The 25,394-nt window shown below is 40.3% G+C and overlaps 1 protein-coding gene across 1 annotated transcript in view; it reads right to left on the reverse strand.

Annotated features, from left to right (window-relative positions):
- LOC120053938 (nuclear receptor ROR-alpha A-like) overlaps nt 1-24,795 on the reverse strand; it is a 276,935-nt gene extending 252,140 nt beyond the window's left edge. The window contains exon 1 of the mRNA XM_039001256.1: nt 24,642-24,795. Within this exon, the coding sequence (XP_038857184.1) occupies nt 24,642-24,795 (154 nt within the window). The remainder of the gene's footprint in view (nt 1-24,641) is intronic.
- Nucleotides 24,796-25,394: the final 599 nt, after the last annotated feature.

Below are 25,394 nucleotides of genomic sequence, written 5' to 3' on the forward strand. Positions count from 1 at the left end.
GGTGAGGCAGGTTGCAGGAGCGTATTTTGAAGTTGAGGTTTAGGAAAAATATTAAAAACAATGCGAAGAAAATATATAAAAAGATATGTACATGGGACGAGACAAGACAAAGACGTCTGACGTCTGACTGCTACGCCATCTTGGATAGATAGACCTCAATCCTATAGAACATTTGTGGGCAGAACTGAAAAAGCGTATGCGAGCAAGGAGGCCTACAAACCTGACTCAGTTACACCAGCTCTGTCAGGAGGAATGGGCCAAAATTCACGCAACTTATTGTGGGAAGCTTGTGGAAGGCTACCTGAAACGTTTGACCCAAGTTAAACAATTTAAAGGCAATGCTACCAAATACTAATTGAGTGTATGTAAACTTCTGACCCACTGGAAAAGTGATGAAAGAAATAAAAGCTGAAATAAATCACTCTCTACTATTATTCTGACATTTCACATTCTTAAAATAAAATGGTGATCCTAACTGACCTAAGACAGGGAATTTTTACTAGGATTTAAATGTCAGGAATTGTGAAAAACTGAGTTTAAATGTATTTGGCTAAGGTGTATGTAAACTTCCGACTTCAACTGTATATATTTATTTAAGTATCCAACCACAGGCTCAATCTCAGTGGCATATGTCCCCTGTCCAAAGGTAAGAATATAGGCAACAATAGCTAAACCATCAGGTTGGAAATTAAAGAAGAAAACATGATTACGGATTGTTTGATTTGAAAATAACTAATGAAGTCCATAATGTTGTTATTATAAGACAGAGGAAATCCATTCACTGTGTCAAAAATGCTGAGCTTTATTTTGCCTGGGCTTTCTTAAAAGGGCCCTAAGACTTCTAACATTCTAGATATCATCTCAGTCATCCTGGGATAAAGAGAATCCATAATCCCCTCATTGTCTTCAGTTTGACCAGGTGCTTGGCACACACAGTAGAACCCACACGGGCTCTGCCAAGAACTGCTGGCTCGCACACAACACCACAAATACATCCTTTCTCTCTATGCTGTGAAATGATTTAGAGAGGAGAGGACTCACTCTTGATGGCAGAAAGCAACGCAAGAATACCATGATGTTTTATCTATAGATATAGGATAAAGCAGAAAACATTGTTGGGATTAGGCCTATGTTAAGAAAACTAAATCCTACCACTTATTCTATGCTACTGTATATGGCAGTTACAATCTCTTAAGAATTTCCATTCTTCCAGCACACATAAATTAAATTTATCATGCATTCAGTACCACTCAGGTACCTAAGTAACCATAATTTAGCAGACAGCTCCATATAGTCTTTTGTATTTCAGAGCGACAATGATTTAGTAGTGAACTTCATGGATAACCTGTTCATCATGGAATGCGAGGCAGCAGTCACTTAATATTTAATTTGTCTGCAAGGAAACATGAGGCTTTAAGAATTTTACTGCACGTTTTGAAGAGATGAACTTGCTGTTTCTGTTTCATAGGTCAACTTTAAACAAACACTCCTCTTTGATCTGTGCTTCCCTTTTGAAATGATCGATTCATGAGTGGATGTCTGCACAAACCTGGGGTGTAATGCACTATTTATTTAATGTGGCTAACACAATCTAAACAACATGATCACACTGTTTTGCTCAGGTTTTATTTTACTAAACCCATTAGAGCACAATAGATAAGGGCTTCGCGATTCAATTAGGGGGTAGAAAACAAGATAATAATACAAATCCTAGAAAACCCACAGCAGTTTACTTTAGAACTCAGCTACGCTGCTGTATTTCTCTTTCTTATTAGCATTACAATTGCTGAATTTAAATATGCTGACAAGCTGACCGACCTGCTGCAGATTTCTCACTTACTTTATCCCTCCTTAAAGGTCCAATTCAGGCATTTGTATATCAGTATCAAATCTTTTCTCGGTAAGTACCTTAGTGTGACTGTTTCAATAAAAATTAAAAAAAGAAAAAAAAGAAACAAAAATAGCTTCTTAGCAGAGATACATTTCTTAACTTCTTATGGCTGCAGGGGCAGTATTGAGTAGCTTGGATGAAAGGTGCACAGAGGTGCCCATATTAAACGGCCTGCTCCTTAGTCCCAGTTGCTAATATATGCATAGTATTATTCATATTGGATAGAAAACACTCTGAAGTTTCTAAAACTGTTTTAATTATGTCTGTGAGTGTCACGATCGTCTTGAGGACAATGAGTGGACCAAGGCGCAGCGTGTGAAAAATACATCTTCTTTTATTGGAAGACAAAAACGAACGAAAACAAAACAACAAACGTGAAGCTATAAAAGACTAAGTGCTAACATGCAACATAGACATAGACAACTACCCACAAAAGCCTACTGCCTATGGCTGCCTTAAATATGGCTCCCAATCAGAGACAATGAATGACAGCTGTCTCTGATTGAGAACCATTCAGGCAACCATAGACATACCTAGACACCTACACTCAAACACAAACCCATCTACTCTACCTAAACCCCCTATACCATACAAGACGAGACAAAAACACACAAACATCCCCCCTGTCACACCCTGACCTAACCAAACTATTACAGAAAACAAAGATAACAAAGGCCAGGGCGTGACAGTGAGTATAACAGAACTCATATGGCAAGTTCCACTTCCTGTTTGAATTGTTTCTGAGGTGTCAGATTTTCAACCATGCTCTCAATTGAAATGACAGCGAGATATAGATGAGTTTTCACTTCCTACGGCTTCCACTAGATGTTAATAGTCAACAGAACTTTGTCTGGTGACTCTAATGTGAAGGGGGGCCGAAGGAGACAGGAATAAGTAATCACTTCCACGGGCTGATCACGCATTCACCATGCGCCTTCACATGAGTAGGATGTCCGTTCCATCGCTCTTCTGAAGTCAATTTAATTTTCCGGTTGGAACGTTATTCAAGATGTATGTTAACTTCTCTAGGGTAGGGGGCAGTATTCAGAATTTTGGATGAAATGCATGCCCAAATTAAACTGCCTGCATCTCGGGCCCAGAATATATGATATGCATATAACTGGTAGATTTGGATAGAAAACACTCTAAAGTTTCCAAAACTGTTAAAATAGTGTCTGTGAGTATAACAGAACTGATTTGGCAGGCATAAACCTGAGAAAAATCCATTCAGGAGGTATTTTTGGGGGGGTTTTGTAGTTTTCTATTCAATGCCAATACAGTATCCATTGACTTAGGACTCTATGCCTTCCACTAGATGTCAACAGTCTTCAGAAAATGTTTCAGGCTTGTATTCTGAAAAATGAGGAAGTAAGGGCAGTCTGAATGAGTGGACCCTGCCGTGTCACAGAGCTTTTTCCTGCGCAAGACCGAGAGAGTGCGTTTCTTGTTTACATTTTATATTGACGACGTTATTGTCCGGTTGAAATATTATTGATTATTTAGGCTAAAAACAACCTGAGGTTTGAATATAAACATCGTTTGACATGTTTCTATGAACTTTACGGATACAATTTGGATTTTTTTTGTCTTCCTGATTTTACTGCGTTTTAGCCTGTGGATTACTGAAGAAAACACGCGAACAAAACGGAGGTTTTTGGGTATAAAGATACTTTATCGAACAAAAATAACATTTATTGAGTAAATAAATGTCTGCTGATTGCAACCATATGTAGATCATCAAAGGTAAGGGATTAATTTTATCTCTATTTCTAAATTGTGTAACTGTTCTAGCTGGCTGGCTACTGTTTGTAATGATTTGTTTAGTGGGCTATGTTCTCATAATCGTAATGTATGCTTTCGCCGTAAAGCATTTAAAAAATCTGACACCGTGGTTGGATTCACAAGCAGTTCATCTTTAAACCTATGTAAAATATGTTTTGTTTTCTGAATTTTTATAATGAGTATTTCTGTATATGAATTTGGTGCCCACCAGTTTCACTGGCTGTTGAAGAGGTGGGACGCTACCGTCTCACGTGCCCAAGAGAGGTTAACAACATTCTAAAGATTGATTCAGTACATCGTTTGACATGTTTCTACTGACTGTTATGGAACTTTTGGACATTTCGTCACGTTATAGTGGAGGCGCTTTCTGACTTTGGAATTGTTTACCGAAGGCGCGAACCAAAGTAGCTAATTGGACATAAATAACGGACATTATCGAACAAATCAAGCATTTATTGTGGACCTGGGATTCCTAGGACTGCATTCTGATGAAGTTCATCAAAGGTAAGGAAACATTTATCATGTATTTTCTGGTTTCTGTTGAGTCCAACATGGCGGCTAATTTGGCTATTGTTCTAAGCTCCGTCTCAGATTATTGCATGATTTGCTTTTTCCGTAAAGTTTTTTTGAAATCTGACACAGCGGTTGCATTAAGGTGAGGTATATCTATAATTCCATGTGTATAACTTGTATTATCATCTACATTTATGATGAATATTTCTCTTGAAACGATGTGGCTATGCACTATCACTGGATGTTTTTGGAACTAGTGAATCTAACGCGCCAATGTTAACTCAGATTTTTTGTTATAAATATGAACTTTATCAAACAAAACATGCATGTATTGTGTAACATGAAGTCCTATGAGTGTCATCTGCTGAAGATAATCAAAGGTTGGTGATTAATTTTATCTCTATTTCTGCTTTTTCTGACTGCTATCTTTCGCTGGAAAAATGGCTGTGCTTATTGTGGTTTGATTGTGACCTAACATAATCGTTTGTAGTGCTTTCCCTGAAAAGCATATTTGAAATCGGACACTTTGGTGGGATTAACAACAAGAATACCTTTAAAATGATATAAGACGTATGTCTTGTATGTTTGAGGAATTTTAATTATGAGATTTCTGTTTTTTGAATTTGGCGCCCTGCACTTTATCTGGCTGCTGTCATATCGATCCCGGTAGCGGGATGCAGCCATAAGAAGTTTTAAGCAAGAATTTTTCTGGAACTGTCTAGGAGTGGTCTGAGTGGGGAGGGGAAAACTGAAAACTAGCTGTTATTGGCAGAGAGGTTTGGAACTCTCTTTCTTATTGGTCTATTAACTAATCTACCGCCTGGTGATGTCACCACGTAGGTCAAAACTCCATCCCAGCAAAACAGGATGAATTTTCAGGTAGTCTTTTCAAAACTCATTTTCACAATTTCACAATATTATTTCAACTTCATAGTGTGGAAATATATATAAAACACAGGAACATTACTTTTTTGACTGTACTGGACATTTAAGGACATCTACACCACCCGATGTCACAGGAAGGCCATAAAGATCATCAAGGACAACAAGCACCCAAGCCACTGCCTGTTCACCCCGCTATCATCCAGAAGGCGAGGTCAGTACAGGTGCATCAAAGCAGGGACCGAGAGACTGAAAAACAGCTTCTATCTCAAGGCCATCAGACTGTTAAACAGCCACCACTAACATTTAGTGGCCGCTGCCAACATACTGACTTAACTCCAGCCACTTTAATAATGGGAATTGATGGAAATTATGTAAAAATGTACCACTAGCCACTTTAAACAATGCCACTTAATATAATGTTTACATACCCTACATTACTCATCTCATATGTATATGTATATACTGTACTCTATATCATCTACTGCATCTTGCCATCTTTATGTAATACATGTATCACTAGCCACTTTAAACTATGCCACTTTATGTTTACATACCCTACATTACTCATCTCATATGTATATACTGTACTCTATACCATCTACTGCATCTTGCCTATGCCGTTCTGTACCATCACTCATTCATATATCTTTATGTACATATTCTTTATTCCTTTACACTTGTGTGTATAAGGTAGTACTTGTGGAATTGTTAGGTTAGATTACTTGTTGGTTATTACTGCATTGTCGGAACTAGAAGCACAAGCATTTCGCTACACTCGCATTAACATCTGCTAACCATGTGTATGTGACAAATAAAATTTGATTTGATTTGATTTGAAGTGGCGCAGCGGTTGAGTGGTGCAGCGGTCTAAAGCACTGCATCTCAGTGCTTGAGGCGTCACTACAGACACCCTGGTTCAAATCCAAGCTGTACCACAACCGGGCCGGGATTGAGAGTCTCATAGGGTGGTGCACAATTGGCCCAGTGTCGTCCGGGTTTGACCGTTCTAGGCCGTCATTGTAAATAAGAATTTGTTCTTAACTGACTTGCCTAGTTAAATAAAGGTATTAAAATGTAATGACAATTGCAGACAAACAATCAGAATCACTTAATCACCTTGTGACTTTTTTTAATGGCAAACAATTTAGCTGGTGATTTGATTTCCGTGTTTGCTCTTAAAGATTCAAATTATAACAAAGCAATCTCAAGTTACAGTATTTGTATTTTGACAATGAATTTTCTGTTCCTCCTTATCATAGGGATGCATTACATACTCAAGATGTCTATAAAAGCAAAAAAGATTAAAATAAATAAATGTAATTAGCATGAAAATAACCCTGACAGCCCCCTCTCGTCTTATCTCTACATTTCAATTCCAAGGACTTTCTTTCTGACGAACCTACAAGCAGCTACAAAGAGCATAAGAGGATTTTAATTACTGGGAAGAAAAATGTTCAGCTAATCTATACTGCCCTTTGACCTTCATGGCAATTTAAAGTTCCATTTTACATTCCTTTTCCTTAAGCTTCTGTTAGGTAATGTTCAAAGAAACAAGAAATAAAGAGAAGATTAGATCTGAGAGGCAATACTGGATCTTGTTTAAGGGGAAACAGCAATGCAAAGCAAACAGCCATATTTCTACAGGTCCAGGGTATGGACCTCATGGGTCCAGTATCTGTTCCAGACTCTCCTGTCAGACCTTCTCTACATCTCATTGCCAGTGTCACCTGTTCAGTTCTTTCCTGACTTCCAGCTTCAACACTTCTATGCCAACTTCGGAAACCTAAGCTCAGGCTCCATGTCTAGATCTTGACTCACTTTTATTTAGTGGCTATGTCGTATTTTGAGCCAGTATTTCAGGTGATAATGACCCTGCTTTTACTCACCTCTCCTGCTTTTCCTTTTCAACTGACATAAATCATTAAAAAAAGAACACATCATTGAAACAAGTGTCGTTAAGGGTCAAACGGAATACAAATGTATTACAAGATACAAGCACCCTCAGAGTCAGCTGGGCACAAAATACCCTACTGTCATCTCCTGGTACCTTCACACTATGTGGATAGATCTGGGAGGGATGGGGAGGAAAGGGGGGGGGGGGGGGGGTTGGGGGAGAGAGTTGAATTCCAGGGGGTGAGGCCGAGGAGGATGGATAAATTAGCCAAACCACTTAGGTGATTTCAACTACAATTAGCAGTGCTGCCTGTGGGCTCCATCAATTTTCCAACTTACTCAAACTCTGACAAGCATGGAGGAACTTTCTCCCTCTGGCCCCTCCAGTATCTACGTGCCCCTTCTCCCTCTTCACTCCCCTATCCTCTACACTTCCACTTCACTCCTCTATACTGTACTCCAATCAGGCCTCTGCTCAGCAATCCCAGTATAGGCACGGTGGGCTAATTTGGAAGTATATAAGGAAGACACCCTAAGAGAAAGATTCTCTCTGGTTTCTCTTCTTGGAATGCCATCATGGCCATCTTCCTCTGTACTTGAGCAACAGTTAAATTAATAATGTTTTATTGATAACTCAACCCACAGAGCATTGAGAAGTTTTAATTTAATGAAATTACACAATTGAATGTAGTCATAACTTTTATGCAGGCCTCAAACAGAGCTTTGTGTTCTCTTTTTCACAGGTGTTTATGGTTTCTGTTGACACACAGTAATCTGGTAGCAGAGAGACCACATCATTTCAATACGCTGAATTACATTGGATATGAATTTCAATACGCTCCCTTTAAAGTAAGTCTTATACAAATATTATTCAGCATAGCAACTGGGAATCCCATGTTTCTATGTATATACTGTATGTGTGATACTGTTGAAAACAGGTCATATAAAGAGAAAGAACATTGCTCCAACAATTAAATTGATTAAATGGAAAGGTTTGTCCAGCCTGTACAGGATGAATACCCAATTTCCTTCTTAATCAGATGACATATGGGGCACCATTTATCTACACCTGGTCCCCCCTGGCACCTTTTCTCTCTCCTTACCGAATGTCCAAATTTCTTACCTACCTACACGGACAGACAGGTGGCCCACCTGCCCTAGAATATCTAATTCACATTTCATGGTTAGTGAGTGTCAACTCTTTCTCTCTGGACAGCATTTACTACGGTGCTGCCTCCCATATGGTGTGTCTGGTAAACCAATTAACGAAAAATGTTATAAAATTATGCATTTAGTCTACGTGAAAAAAATCTGCCTGTCAAACACACTCAGTAGAAGGAAACTGTGATTAAAACTAGTACATATTGAAATATGACAAAGACATTCAATCTCTTGGACCTACCATTACCAACACTCCTTTGTTGTCAACAAGCTTGAAGCCATACTACAAAAATGTTATGTTACAACGTTATGTTATAGGATATGTTTTCCATTTCAGCAAACATGTCTCCATACGTGTTTGTGAAAGAATATAAAACGCATTTCTAGATTTTTTTTTAATCATGCTTAATTGCTCACAGTAGTAGACGCTGCAGGCAGAACACTGCATTTTGTTGTTAATCAGACAGCAGCTCATCAGCACAGACGGCAAACAGACTGAAACAGAGCACACAGAGTGTGAACAAACGCACACGCACACAGACACGTACACGTACACACACAGCAAGAGCACAAACAAAGCAACCCTTAAAAAGATACTGCCCTGACTCACTCTGACATGTACAGTAATCAGACAAAAAAGTGACTGCTCATATTGGCTACCTAACTGACCAACCAGACCCACAGATCCTGAACAGATGAAAATGAAGCCATTTCATACAGACTGCTCAGACCAGACAAGCACACTAAATTGACCTATTCCTTAATCGCTCATAATGAAGACAATGTGAGCCTTGAGTGGTGCAGAGACCTCGAGCACAACAACAGCCCTCACACATCCTCCGACTGGCCGCCACATAAATGAAACAAAGCTGTTGGTGAATTCTAAATCGAAACGGTGAATTCCAAATCACCTCCCTGAGAGACTACCTGTCCCCCAACAGGCACCCTCTAATTTGTCCAATTAATGGGAATAGTCTTCCAATTAAAATGTCATATCCAAATTAATTTCATTTGAGATGAAAATCTGCCTGGCGAGGCTGCCTGGTGAGAGACCTTTAACAATACGAAAAACAAAAAAATGCACTTATATTAATTTATCCAACTAATAGCTTTTCATCTTTCTATGCACCTGAAGATCATGCTCAGAATTTAAAATAGCCATTGTTAAATCTGAAATACATCGGACATGAAGGCAAGGTTAATTGTGCATTGACAATATGTACAGTGCAGTGCACGTTAGTGATGGGGGGGAAATCGATACAGTTACATATTGCAATATTATTTGTGGAGGATATTATTCTATACATATAGAATTGTGAGAACCATGAGAATCGCAATACATATCGTGATAATATCATATTGTGAGGTCCATGGCAATTCCCAGCCCTAGTGAACATTTGACTGTTTTTGCTCCTTTGTTACCACATTTTAAAAAGCTAACAAAAAATGATATACATGTTAACACGCTTTGTTAAAATTAAGCCCTGATTACGATTGTCATATGTGAAATACAAAGTACTGTCAAATAATCTCAGCTCATCTTTTCATTTCTTGGATATGACTGCTAACATTCTGCAATACATTATACATGTTCCTATGGTACAGTGTATGTTCGTATGGGACTAGTATATTCAGGGCCAATTTGCTCTTCTATTCCTTCATCCAGCAGACCTGCACAATGATGGGGGCCTGTGTTTTGTCAGCTCCAGCCGAGAGGCAGCCTTGGGATACCACTGAGACAGAGGGGTCAGCTTAAATTAAAACCTTTTGATCACATCACTGTACAACATCACAGCCGGCCGCCTCTTTCTTGGCTATTATGCAACCGCTAACATCTGTTACTCCTTCCCAATCTTTATGTTTGGCCTAAGAGCTGCAATGTTATGCAATAGGTTAGAGCAAGAGCTTAGATCAGCATCAAAACGAAGCTGAGCAACACACAGCAATGACCAGCCAGGCCAGGCTGAGATAGACAGGCAGCACTGTATAGGAATCTAGTCAGCCATTTAATAACCAAGTAATGGAATACAAGGATAAGTGGTCTAACATGCAAATAGGGGAACTTTTTCTCTCCCCAGGTGAAATACATTTATTTTGTTTCAACCTCCATTTTCTTTTAGCCGGAACCGGTGAAAATGTATGCAGACAAAATGTCTCATGTCTTCGGGACATTTCTCAGGGAATGGCCAACGTTCTTTATACTGCATAATATTTCCAGCAGCAAGCCTATGCCCATTGTTTGGAGCTGACAAGGTGCTCCACGGAAGCAGATCAGCTCTTATATCAAATTCGCCATTATGACCTCCTCCCTAGAAGGAAAAAATTGTGAGAGTGAAAGAGAGAAAGGGGGTGAAGACAAGAGAAGTTAGAGAGAGGAGACTTCCAAGGACACGTCCAACTTCCTAATGGAATCTCCAGAATGAAGGAAGCAGAGTTGGTGATGGTAACGAGGAGGGCAGGAAGAACAGGGTCTATCCCTGGAGGAAGAGGCCCTCCCACCACTCTGAGTTATACAGTACAGAGGGGACAGGGGTCAAGAGCACTACTCATTTCTTTATATCATTGGACAGGCTGGATAAATGTATCGAAAATGAAGCTAATTGAAAATAGGAATCAACTTACTTGATGAATTTTGGTTGTGTGATCAAATTTGTATTTTTTGTGTGTGTGTGTGGGGGGGGGGGGGTTATACGTACAATATAAAAAAATATTATGTCTCCATCTACCACACTCCTCCCCATTTTACTTAGCTATTCATATTACACTCTTAGAATAGTTTTTTGCTATGTAGAAACTTAGAGGGTTCTTTCTACAGAGGGTTCTACATGTAACCCAAAAGGGTTCTACCTGGTACCAAAAAGAGTTCTGCTATGGGGACAGCCGAGGAACTGTTTTGGAACCCTTTTTTCTAAGAGTGTAGCATAAAAAAATGTCAACAAAATTTGTTAAAGAAACTGGGTAGTGCACGAGTAGATATAGAGATTCTTTTCTGCATGGGACATTATTTTATTATTGGGCAACTGAATTTCAGGGGATAAATAAACACTTAGTGAATAAATATATTCTTCCTAATTCACAATGTGTTATTTTGTCCTCCCTGAATTGCTGTAGAAAGTAATAATATTGTGACAAAGCATTTTCCATATGCCTACAGCCATCATCAAAATACTATTTTAATCTTTATTGGTAAATCATCAACTTTTATTTGAAAGTGAAACAAATGGCAGACGTGAGGGCCACTTGGCGTACCATTGAGTGGGCAGAGCAGCAAAGATAGGCAGCCTGACGAATGCTCAGCCAAGCCAAGCTGGAGGGAAGTAAGACACTCCTCCTCAAACAACCCCATCGGCTTTCAAAGTAACCGCCATTAGTGAGTCCTCATCAAGCGGGACCAGGGGCTCGTTCCCCCACCGGGCTGAGGAGAGCGGCTGGCCACAATGAGGAGGAGGACTACAGAGATGAGCCCTGCCTAGACCCAGTGGTGTCTCAGCGAAGAGAAGCCGCATGGCCCAGGCTCGTTCAATTCCCAGCTGTCACTGCTGGCACAGGGCTCAGGCCCTTCAAGCACATCATCTGTGCTCGTATGGCTGTTAACCACTATACCCCCCAGCCCTGAACATATCCCCTGGCATAGCATTGTTGTCTTTCTGGGCCGTTGTCCTCTCTGTCATCAGACTATACAAGGATACACAGAGACCATGTTATATCTTAATCCATAACAAGACAACTTGTGAACAACAGCCATGTCTCCATATCTGAAGTGATAAAGATAAATATTTAGAAATGCTGTACTGGTCAAAATGCATTAGTCATTTTTGGAGATGGCACTGATTCATACACACTCTATCAGTATCTACATAGGAGAGTAAGATGACCTCCTGAAACATTCTGCAAAGTATGATGTTGGCTGTGCTCAGTACAGAGGAGGATGTATGTAGTGTGAGTGAGCTGAATGAGACTCCAGTGAGGCGGAGGATCACTGCATTAATCTCGTTGAACACTAAGGGTTCTGCTGTGCTGCTGCAGCCTGGAGACTCCCACTGAAGCCAATCTCTCCCGATGACAGAGCAATAATGTCACATGAGTCCAGGTGAGCGAAAAATGGCAGCCTGGTTGATGCCCAGCCGGCTCCTTTAATTGGGTAAAACAAAGTAATTTGAGAGCAGCGTGGGGGGCACGAGGGGATAAATGACGGGACAGAAGGTCACTGCTTCTCTTTTACTCTGTCGTTCGCGATCCACCAACACTCCCAGCATGCTCTACAGTTAATATTGAGATCCATTATACGGCAGCCTTTCACCATCTGCTTCACACAATAAGGACTCGTGCTACACTACTTGTTATTCCAGAATTTAATATTCCAGATTTCATATATTTTTCTTTGTACTGAACAATATAAAACATAACATTACTAGACATACTGCTCAGTCATAGCAGGCATTGTTTGTCTGTGTTGTGGTATAATAAAAAATACATCATTATGACTAACCACAGGTACAAATACATTTTCCATTGAAATCAATCTCAATAGCATCCATGATAATAGTCTGTTCCTGTATTTACATAGACGGTGGGTATAGATAAACAAGGCTTATACATTCAATTGCATCCTATACACACCGTACAGATGTAGGATCTTAATTTGATCACTCTTTTGTTGGTGAGAATGTTCCTGTTTAAAAAGGCTTCTAAAATGTGTAATTTCCACTTTAAAATGTATCAACTCTACAAAAAATGTCATTACTGTATAATTTACATAATAATTAATATTTCCTGTTGCTGCAGGATTATAAACCTGCAGTAGCAAATTGGCTCCAATTAAGATCCTGCATCTGTATACCTTAGGACCTCAAACCTACGGCTATATCAATTTGAGAGGTGAGCTAAAGTTATTCCACAATGATTACTTCTCTACAACCTGCTTGGTCTATCACTAATAAATAATTCAGGAGATATTTTCAGCTTTATAGGTGAAATAGCAGTTGAGTGGTTTTCAAAGGACTCCTTCCAAGAATCATGTCAGGGTCAAAACAAGATGCCATTGTAGATCCTTTGAGCAGGCAGGGCAGGATGATGCAGCATCAAACTGTGAAGATAACAGTGCGGTGAGATAATCACAGTGGTGCCTCAGGTGTACTGTACTGTACACACACAGAGGCCTCAGCATTGACCGACCGCTTCCACATTCCCAGTCAGGTTTCATACGACAAATACTATGGCCAAACTACTGTACACATAGCTCAATTCCTGTAATTGTATGATAGCTGAAAGAGACTGTATAAGTGGAACTGTTTAGAACCTTAACTACCTATGATAATATTTACAAACAGGCATGTGTGTGCATTTGGTATCTTTTTGTGTGTCTGTGTGTGCTAGTGCATGATGTACTTCTGTGAATGGACTCTCTTGCTTGTGTGGGTTTTGTCCCAGGTGCAGCTGATGCATGGATCATGAGGTGCGAAGTGCTCAGGGCTTTGTTGGCACAAGCATCCTGGGATCATCTCTGAATGTGTCCCTGCATTTGCAATAAGTAGAGGAATGGTTCACATCCTCAGTCTAGTCTGCTGTGTGTCTGAGGGCCAGTGGAGCTGCATGCTAGTCTAACCCCCTGCAGGCAGAATCAGGTGTTATCTGTCTGACTGGGGAGACCGCCATCAATCTCTCCTGGCCCTTCTCCTGCCTGGATTCAAATCAGCACATGGATATACATCTGTGCCGATGATGCAGACAAGACTCAAAATGTAATATGTCAGCCAGATGCTTACTGTGTATTTGTCCCTGTTTATAAACGTATGTCTTTCTAGTAATCTGGAAATCAATGCTGTATAGTGTGCCCCGGGCCACTAGGAGGCAGGGAAAGAAACATTGAGAGAATGAGAGAGACAGAGCTAGAGAGAGAGAGAGAGAGAGAGAGAGACAGAGCTAGAGAGAGAGAGAGAGAGAGAGCTAGAGAGAGAGAGAGAGAGAGAGCTATGTTGACACTTGTTCTGCCTGATGGTAATCTGATGTGTGAGAGATGGTTGAGAGTTTGGAAGGCACTTTGTCCAATTAGAACTGTGCAAATTTCCACCTGTCCCTGGCAGAGATGAAGCGGCTCTTTCAGAAGACATTGTGGCGCAACGCTAGGTAAGAGAGCCCAACACACTGCTTGTGGAGCAAGCTGCCATTTATGAGCATAGCAAGCCACCCCTAATTAATATTCCCTCATATTTAAAAACAGATTTTGACATTAGTCTATTTTATTTATCAAAGTAAAAGACCTGAACAAACTATATAAACACTGAACAAAAATATAAACGCAACATGTATTGTTGGTACCATGTTTTATGAGCTGAAATAAAAGATCCCAGAAATGTTCCATACGCACAAAAATCTTATTTCTCTATGTTGTGCTCAAATGTGTTTATTTTTTAAATTTAACCTTTATTGAACTAGGCAAGTCAGTTAAGAACAAATTATTATTTACAGTGACAGCCTACCAGGGAACAGTGGGTTAACTGCCTTGTTCAGGGGCAGAATTACTGATGTTTACCTCGTCAGCTCGGGGATTCAGTCCAGCAACCTTTCGGTTACTGGCCCAACGCTCTAATCACTAGGCTACCTGCCGCCTACCTGCCGTTTACATCCCTGTTAGTGAGCATTTCTGCTTTTCTAAGATAATCCATCCACCTGACAGGTGTGGCATATCAAGAAGCTGATTTAACAGCATGATCATTACACAGGTGCACCTTCTGCTGAGGACAATAAAAGGCCACTCTAAAATGTGCAGTTTTGTCACACAACACAATGCCATATATGTCTCAAGTTGAGGGAGCATGCAATTGGCATGCTGACTGCAGGACTGTCCACCAGAGCGGTTGCCAGATAATTTAATGTTAATTTCTCTATCATAAGCCTTCAACGTCGTTTTCGAGAATTTGGCAGTACGTCCAACCGGCCTCAAAACCGCAGACCACATGTAACCATGCCAGCCCAGGACCTCCACATTCCGGCTTCTTCACCTGCAGGATCGTCTGAGACCAGCCACCCAGACAGCTGAAGATACTGAGGACTATTTCAGTCTGTAATAAAGTTATTTTGTGGTGGAAAATGTATTTTGATTGGCTGGGCCTTGCTCCCCAGTGGGTGGGCCAGTCTCCCAAGTGGGTGGGCCTATGGCCTCCCAGGCCCACCCATGGCTGCACCCCTGCCCAGTCATGGGAAATCCATAGATTAGGGCCTAATTTATTTATTTAAATTGACTGATTTCCTTATATGAACTGTAACTCAGTAAAAAAAAAAAATTGCATGTTGCATTTATATTTTTTGTTCAGTATAATAATCTAATGTAAAATCCTTGTTGCGATCCCCATAGGATTCTATGAGGGCGCTCTGTCGTAATATCTCACTCTCAACAGGAACATTGACCCAGGACTTCCATCTTCCTATTTCTGTGTATCTATTTCCGTCTCTCACTTAAAAATAGCATTTTAATATCCCGACATGCTGTTAATTATTGCTAATGTATTGTACTACATTAGGAAAATAAAGTAGCAAATATTGATCGATAAGACAGATCAACTTTTGTCAGAGGATGTGAGCATGATTGGTGTTGCAAACATGGTGAAGAGTGAGTCCAACTTTCAATCACTGTCTACCACAGATCTGCACATCAGCTTTGATGGAACCTCATGCTGTAGCAGCACCCACTCCATCTTAACGCACCTCCTACAGCAATCAATCCACACAGGCAATAATCATATATTCATTAGTGGCTTATTCATATTTAAAATCAGTTTTTCTAAATAACAAAGGGACAAATGTCCTCTTTATTCTTTCTGAGAAAGATGATCATACTTTTTTGAATTATGAAAATGGAACAATTGGGATAAGAATTATTGTCAACATAAGTGGAGAATTAGAATCAATTCTGTTTATTGTCATTGTCTCTTAGTAAATGGGTGGAGTGCATATGAAACTGAAGCTTGGTTGTATGTTTACAGTAGCTTATATCAAAAGCAGTGTTTGTCTATGAAATAAATATAAATGGACTAGAAACCTGCAGAGGGCCTTTAGCCTTGGAAAAAAACACGTTTCTTTCAAGTCTCACAAGTCTCACAATTAGGACGTAGTCATTATGGAGGAAGCCTGAAGGGTCAGTAAAAGGCACGTCTTTGGACAATATGCTCCAGACTACTGTGTGATATTTAAATAAGAATAAGCTAATAGTTTCACATCCAATGTGATTCAACGTGATTAATACTTTTGGGTATTGTTTAACCACTCAAGTCCATTGGCCTTCTGTAATTGGTGAAAAAGATGGAGAGATGGGTTCCAATATTAATAATTAGTTGGTTCTGCTCTTTAAAAAATTCTGTCCAACCTCGCCAGATTTTAATCAAACGCTGAAAATAGTAGCTGATTGTAATCGGCACTCAGAAGTCACCAGGGGTGTTTGAAGAATCCGTCAAGCCTGAGAGTGGCGCTAATTCGATTAAGTGGCAGCAGTACCTGGAGGGAATGAATCTGTATCTCTCTCTTTTTGATTTAGATACGAGATTAGGTCTCGCTTGTTACTCCAATATAAATACTCAAGCCAATGAAAATGACACTGATTTTCAAGTTGTTAATATTTTGTCTCAAAAAGTGACAAATAATTCATGTGTAATACTCCAGTGTCTACTTGACAAAAGTGAACCAAAAGCACATTAATTAAAGGCTGAAACAATTGAATTAAAATAAATTATATGCATTACCTTAGCCCTTCTGTTAGAACCACAGCCCTGACAAATTGAGGCTGTTCTGAGGGCAAAAGGTGGTGCAACTCAATATTAGGATGTTTTGTACAGTCAGTGTATATTACATACAACATAGCTGCATACTAAAGAAGCAACGCAAACATAGTTTGGTTTCAAGGAACTTGGGAGGTTGCATTATCCTAAAAACGCACAAATAAAGTGCAGTAAACACACACAAACCTACAAACACATAGAACACAATATACAAAGAAGCAACTAAACTGGTGTATTCAGACAAATAAAATGTCAAGTCAAGGTCCAGAAAATGTCTACCAAATTTGCTTTAACAACCATGTTTAATGCATTTTATGAACGGACATTTGAAGATGAAAACCTGAGACAATATCGCACAAATATTGCAAAAAATATCCACAATCTACATCCATTTAAAAAGATAGTTGGAGGATCAACATGACTTTCACCTCAGACTCAGTGGTGTGCAGTATTCTACCCGCTACATGGACAGGCTATATTTTGCATTTTCTGTCTGAACTCACAGTCGTCCAACATAGTCCTTACAACACGGGACAACATGAGAGACATTTCACCAGAATAACAACAGCTAAGGGACTCTGGGGGGTGTTCTGCTCAAATACCACAGGTTTTACACTGTTACCTCTTGCTGTTTTAAAATACAGCACACGCACGTCATGCCCGGGAAAGGCTCTATGGCTCTCTGCTCTGCATTTCAAGTGTTCAACCCATGTTGGTGCTCCACTCCCTGCATTAGGAATAATATATGTGACTTCGCTTGAACGGTTTTATTGCATGCATGTCCAATTCACGTAAAACTTATGAAAAGACAAGTATGATTATCGTGCAATGGTACATTTTCACAAACTGCTCAAAGACTTGATTACATTCAGGTGACAGGAATATGAGTTCATACCAATGTTGGATTGTTCATTGATCATAAGCCCCTGAAAACGTTCTCACTGAAGGAAAGCTCACCTACCTTTTCAACTTCTGTTCACTCTCCAGACCAGTAGAGCTGCTAAGGACTTGGCTTGGATGTGTCATAAGAACTCCATTGAGTGATCCCATATCCCCTACTCACCACCTCCCTCTCCCACGAGGCCTCTTCAGAGAGGTCCACTTCATATACTGCAGGGACATGCTATACAAACAGCACTGCTTAGGTCACAGTGTGCAGCATTAAATATAGACTCCTTTAACACCCTCCAATAATGCATCTGGAGTATTTCAGTTCATTACTATTCAAACTTTCTATCTCAGATATTAACTTCAGTAAATGGGCCACAGATCAGAGCTGTCGCTCACCGCTGGAGATTTCACAACAAATCTGCTTCTAGTCACCAGCCGAGACTTCCTTGCCAGCCCCAGTTGAGCCACTGCTGACGCGGACTCCAAAGAAAAACTGTCCCACAAGGACAAAACTTCAGTGAAGTTTAAAAGCCAATAAACTATGTTTCGTCAATAAAGTAAATTGGGGCAAGCGATGGATTAACTTTATGTTAATAAACTTTCGAATAGAAACAAATTATCAAACTTCATAGACTGACTTGGTCAGACCTAGATTTTTCTCCTCAAATAACATAACCTGTAGGCCTACTTGGTACAAACAGAATAAGTTCTATAGAGCATCAATATCAAACACTCAGAGCTATCAAATACGTGTGAAGTTTGGAGCTATAACTCCAGATGTTTAGGCTTAACCAAGAAACACATTTTGGTCCATTAGTCCATTGTTGATATAGTCCCTAAATGTTTTTCCTAAATGTCAGCAATCAAGTTTTCAAGATATATAACTTTCAAAATACAGAAATACAGCCGGTATGATGCATTTTGCATTTTGGGACACCTCACACTCCTCGAAGTATTAACAACAGCGAGAGACAGAGACCATTATTTTGTCAAGGTCTATCTGCCAAAAAGAAAGACACAAACGAGTTGCTCTCCAGGATGTGCTCTGGCTGTCCGCATGGTGGCTACCTGCTGCTTGGCCCTCCTCATCGAGCAGAGAACCGTAATCCAGCTGGTATTTGAGAATGTCACAGCCTCACTTACGCTGCTGTCCAACGGGGTAGTGTGAGCACCGTGCCAGCTTCAGGCTTTCACAGGCTTTGTGCAGAACCTTGTTTAGAGGCCTCTGCTCCCCCGTGAGCCATCCATCTTCTGTCAGCACAGAGTGAACACATGCCACAATTCCAGCCCACAGGGCTCCCTCCGTCCGCAACATAGAACCAATCGGCTGACTGTGGAGGTGAAAGTCCCCTTAAATGTTCAGAAAGGGAAAACCATACCATGACGTGGTTATTTTGGACCAGCAATGTCCAGCCAAAGAAAACTGCATACGGAATGGTACCTAGAGTTCAAGTCGGAAGTTTACATACACTTATGTTGGAATCATTAAAACTCAGTTTTCAGCCTCCCGGGTGGTGCAAGGCACTGCATCACAGTGCTAGCTGTGCCACCAGAGATTCTGGGTTTGAGCCCAGGCTCTGTCGCAGCCGGCCACAACCGGGAGGCCCATGGGGCGGCGCACAATTGACCCAGCGTTGTCCGGGTTAGGGAGGGTTTGGCCGGCTGCGACAACCACTCCACAAATTTCTTGTTAACAAACTACAGTTATGGCAGGTCGATTAGGACATCTACTGTATGTATGACACAAGTAATTTTCCCAACAATTGTTTACAGACAGATTATTTCACTTATAATTCACTGTATCACAATTCCAGTGGGTCAGAAGTTCACATACACTAAGTTGACTGTGCCTTGAAACAGCTTGGAAAATTCCAGAAAATGATGTCATGGCTTTAGAAGCTTCTGATAGGCTAATTGACATCATTTGAGTCAATTGGAAGTGTACCTGTGGATCTACTTCAAGGCCTACCTTCAGGTCCTCTTTGCTTGACATCATGGGAAAATCAAAAGAAATCAGCCAAGACCTCAGAAAAAAAATTGTTTACCTCCACAAGTCTGGTTCATCCTTGGGAGCAATTTCCAAACGCCTGAAGGTACCACGTTCATCTGTACAAACAATAGTACGCAAGTATAAACACCATGGGACCACGCAGCTGTCATACCACTCAGAAAGGAAACACATTATGTCTCCTAGAGATGAACGTACTTTGGTGCGAAAAGTGCAAATCAATCCCAGAACAACAGCAACCTTGTGAACGTGCTGGAGGAAACAGTTACAAAAGTATCAATATCTATAGTAAAACGAGTCCTATATCGACATAACCTGAAAGGCCGCTCAGCAAGGAAGAAGCCACTGCTCCAAAACCACCATAAAAAAAGCCAGACTACGGTTTGCAACTGCACATGGGGACAAAGATCGTACTTTTTTGGAGAAATATCCTTTGGTCTGATGAAACAAAAATAGAACTGTTTGGCCATAATGACCATTGTTATGTTTGGAGGAAAAAGGGGGAGGCTTGCAAGCCGAAGAACACCATCCCATCCGTGAAGAGCGGGGGTGGCAGCATCATGTTGTGGGGGTGCTTTGCTGCAGGAGGGACTGGTGCACTTCACAAAATAGATGGCATCATGAGGTAGGAAAATTATGTGGATATATTGAAGCAACATCTCAAGACATCAATCAGGAAGATAAAGCTTGGTCGCAAATGGGTCTTCCAAATGGACAATGACCCCACGCATACTTCCAAAGTTGTGGCAAAATGGCTTAAGGACAACAAAGTCAAGGTATTGGAGTGGCCATCACAAAGCCCTGATCTTTGTGGGCAGAACTAAAAAAGTGTGTGCGAGCAAGGCTTACAAACCTGACTCAGTTACACAAGCTCTGTCAGGAGGAATGGGCCAAAATTCACCCAACTTATTGTGGGAAGCTTGCGGAAGGCTACCCGAAACGTTTGACCCAAGTTAAATAATTTAAAGGCAATGCTACCAAATATTAATTGAGTGAATGTAAACTTCTGACCCAGCTTGAATGTGATGAAAGAAATAAAAGCTGAAATAAATCATTCTCTCTACTATTATTCTGACATTTCACATTCTTAAAATAAAGTGGTGATCCTAACTGACCTAAGACAGAGAATTTTTACTGGAATTAAATGTCAGGAATTGTGAAAAATTGAGTTTAAATGTATTTGGCTAAGGTGTATGTAAACTTCCAACTTCAACTGTATGTAGAAAGTGTCTACGGAGTTGTATAACTTCAGCCTGCATGACAGACAGGAAACAGCTAACAAAGTTTGAGATAAGAGGTAAGGCACCCTGCACAATCGTCTGCTTTTGTGTGATATGGTTACAATAAGGTGTGTGCAAATATGTATGAGTGTATCACTGTCCTACCGAACAATATACCTGCTGGAGTAAGCCTGTGTAACCGGTGTGAAATGGCTACTAGTTAGCGGTGTGCGCTAGTATTGTTTCAATCGGTGACGTCACTCGCTCTGAGACCTTGAGGTAGTTTTTTCCCTTGCTGTGCAAAATTATGGCTTTAATGGAGTGATAGATAATGATGCTTTGAGGGTGATTGTTGTCGATCTGTTTAGAGGGTCCTTGGTTCGAGACCAGGGTGGGGCAAGGAGAGGGACGGAAGCAATACTGTTACACCTGTCTGTCATTCCCTATATGAGGGATTTTATAATGTTGCAGTAAGGAGAAAACAAAATGATGTAATCTGGCATCCCAACTGATATGTTACTGGGGAAGTCCTGAACAGACGGCAGAAAATTATGTTACAACGGCACAGCACATTATGAATGAATATTAAAATAACATCTAAAGCCTGAGCTACAAGCCTGCACCACAGTCATCACTACCCATAACATGATACTTTAGTCTTAACAGTTCAGAGCAGAGGCTCCATAGTGAGGTTATGTACACACACACACACACACACACACACACACACACACACACACACACACACACACACACACACACACACACACACACACACACACACACACACACACACACACACGCACACACACACACACACACGCACACACACACACACATCAGCGAATCTGAGGCTCGTTCAAGGCTAAACAGTGCAGAGTTGAGGACGGGGCATCATCACATCTGCAGTTTCCCTGAGTAACTGTGAGGCTTCATCCCAGCCTCCGTAGAGGCTGTCAATTTACATAACAAGCCATTAATATTGATTGTTTTTGAATTTGCTCCTCACGAACTGAGGGATCCTGCAATATGAAAATAACACCCTTTCTTCTTTCCACTAATGATATCCACAGACCTCCCAGGCCCATTCTCTGACCCTCTCAAGCCTTCTAGCACAGCTTCTGCTGAAGTAAGCCTTTTCTATAGGGTATTAGTGCTCAGGGTTAAAACAGTAAATGTGCATCCTCAGAAATTTCAATACATGGATGTGAAAAGGGAAAGGGTTCCTCAGTAAACGGCTAAGCGTCTGCAGTGTCTGAACCCAGCACTGTAATCCTGGAAATGCTTTACTTGGCATTTTTATTGTTTCGCTTTTTTGTGTGATCTCATATTGGATTGTGTCACCAACCAATAGCAATAAGAAAATGTTGTTATCAATTCATGTATTGTGGACAAAATACCTAACAAAGTTTCAGTTTCTTTAAAAGCAATGTTTGAAAAAAGAAGCCTCTAGAACTGGGTTTCCCAAACTCGGCCTTGCCCTAGCACTACACAGCTGATTCAAATAATCAAAGCTTGATGATGAGTTGGTTATTTGCAACAGCTGTGTAGTGCTAGGGCAAAAACCAAAACCGGTAAGGGGGGGGTGCCTACCGCGGACCGAGTTTGGAATCACAGGAACCACACAAAAAGTTTTGATAATTGAAAAATCTTACTTTAATATTTTATCATATTTGTTAGAATTATTATTAAAAGAAACAGCTGGGGAAGAATAATATTGCAGTAAAATCATTTTTTATTTGCCTGTTATTGAAAACTTGTTGAAGTGCTACAGGATAACTTTTGCCAGCATGCCATGGATATTCAAGTTAAAGGGAAATATATATGTTTTATTACTTGACAGACATGCGCGTTTCTATGTTTTGTGGTAAAAAAAGATAGAGGAAGATTAGTGTTTCCAATGACGTCATCAACCAATTAGTAGACAATTAGTTAGCAATGCCTACTCATAATTGGTTAAAATCACACAATGCACACTGATGATGTCATTGGAAACATTTATCATTTTTACTACAAAACCTAGAAACACACAACGATGATGATGATGATGATGAATATGAAGTTGAACATTTTGGAAATGTCCCTTTAACTAAAGCATTCTGAATGAGGCTTATCCCACTGAACATGCTTTTTTTTTACCCATTCAAGCATTACATAACAGAGCAAAGGCATTCTTTTTCCTGTCTTTCTCTTCCAGACACTTTAATCCAATGCATAAATGGGTGTGGGTGAATATGGGTCAGCAGGTTAGGAGCGTCTAGAAGCCAGACTTCTTCATAAAACAGCCATGAGATCAACCTAAAAAGCCTTTGTCCAAAATGCCTTTATAACTACCTGCCTTTGCCGGGTATTACATAACTGAGCACTGGCTGGGATCTACCAAGTTTGTTTAATTTAGTACTATCTCGTCTTCACACGAAACATTATCTTATGCAGCTGGAATGATTAGTGTTAAGAACCATTAGCCTACACATCTTTTGAACTCAGGAGTCAAGAATTCATCCACAAAGTGAAATAATATCTAATGATTTTCGCTTTCTCTCTCTCTTTCAGTGCGCGCCTCTGCTTATGGCTAAACCTGTTACATAACCAGCTTACATTCCACATTCACCATATCACACTCTAAACATAGGCTACCCCTTCCGCAATGGAAATGTGCTCATGCAAACAACAGAGCAATGAATACACTGACATGTCTAATATGTAATTTAGTGTCATAATAGCAGGTGAATATACTGTACTTTGGAGTTTTAGTCTATTCCATTGAACTTGGATAAACTAAATTGAATGGATGCAGTCTAGAGGGGGTGTGGCTAAATACTGTCTGTACTGTACAACACGGACCGTACTCAATCTCGCATATTCGTAATACATGTATACGGGACCAACACAATAAAATCATTTATTTGATAAATGATCACAGTGTCCACTGTCCATCATGTCCACCATCAGGCAATTGTCAACCCTTCATTTCTGTCCGCTACAATGTATCAGATCTGGCGCGCACACGCAAGGCAAGGTAAATCAAATTCCTGCTGCTGATGCGTCTATATCACACACACACACAATTACAGACTATCTATTCTGTAGCCTGTCACTTCGAAACAAATACGACCATAAAATACATGTCGCTTTTAAAGTTGAAGGCACTGGTGGTCGATAGCATACAGTTTCCCAACGTTCACTTGTCTTTAGCACCATTGTGTAGCCTAATACACGTGTACTAAGATAATATAGCTAGTTGCCGTGCGTGTGTTTTAAGGCAATTGTAATCGACCTGTTTAATACACTATCCTAACTAGAACTGTTTTATTCAGAGTTTGATTTGTCTCACAATGACACATCATCCGACAACGGTTGGACCTGTCAGTTCTCAGTTGTGCTTGAACACCTAAGGCAACACAGAAGCAACTCTCTCATCATAATAAATATGGTAAACATTAAAAATGCAGCGCAATAAGAATACATATTATGTTCCAGGTGGTTTTAAACATTTAGTTATACACATGGCTTATTTGAGACCTCCGTAATTTAAATTTCCCATGCAAAGAATTCATTTTGAAGTTTGATGCATCAAATCGGTAATCAATCAATATTTATCGTGATGTGAGATGTCGGCCTCTTACCTCTGTTGGTGCTTGAACAGGTCTGCCTTCGAACAGGGGCTGGATGGTCCGCTTTTCGGAGCGTCTCCAGGTTTACCGGGGTTTCCCTGGCCGGAGTAGCCGGCTCGGAGGCGCTGTTGCCCGGGTCGCTTGCTGGATCTGGAGGGGACTCCATGTTGAATTTCAGATTTACTGTTAAACTATTGCTAGTTTTTCAGGACAAGTCTCTATGATTTGTGAGCTCCGAGAGTCCGTTTAGCTATCTATATTATAGTAGAACTAAGAAATGAGAAAATGCGAGTGTGTCAAGAGGTGGGTGTGTTGGTTTGATTGTCCACCGGCAGCGCTAGAGAGAGCTTCAGTCATAGGCCTACAACTGAAAAGGGAGAGGTTGTCAATAGCCGATGAATAGATGTACAGTAAGTAGGCTAGTTAGTGCCTGCGAGTTTAGTTCGTGTGATAGCAGTTTGATGCAGCCAACTCGCGTTTCTATTGAGTTTATCAACCCAATTTTCATTTTACAGGATAAAGTCTGATTGTAGGCTATAGTCTATCATCACTGTGTTCAAACATCATAATGTGTATATAGCCATATTGGGAGAGGTACCCAATATGCTATCTCTTGTTCGTTTAAAAACCTGTCCCTCTGAAGACTGCTCACAACTTCAACATCCCATTATATTATAGCCTATTTTTTATTGACCAAAAAAATTACAAAATCATAATTGACAAAGAATATGCCTCGGCTAATGCAACTACAACTATAGAGAGAAA

Source organism: Salvelinus namaycush, chromosome 9 (genome assembly GCF_016432855.1).
Source record: "Salvelinus namaycush isolate Seneca chromosome 9, SaNama_1.0, whole genome shotgun sequence".
Classification (NCBI taxonomy): Eukaryota; Metazoa; Chordata; class Actinopteri; order Salmoniformes; family Salmonidae; genus Salvelinus; species Salvelinus namaycush.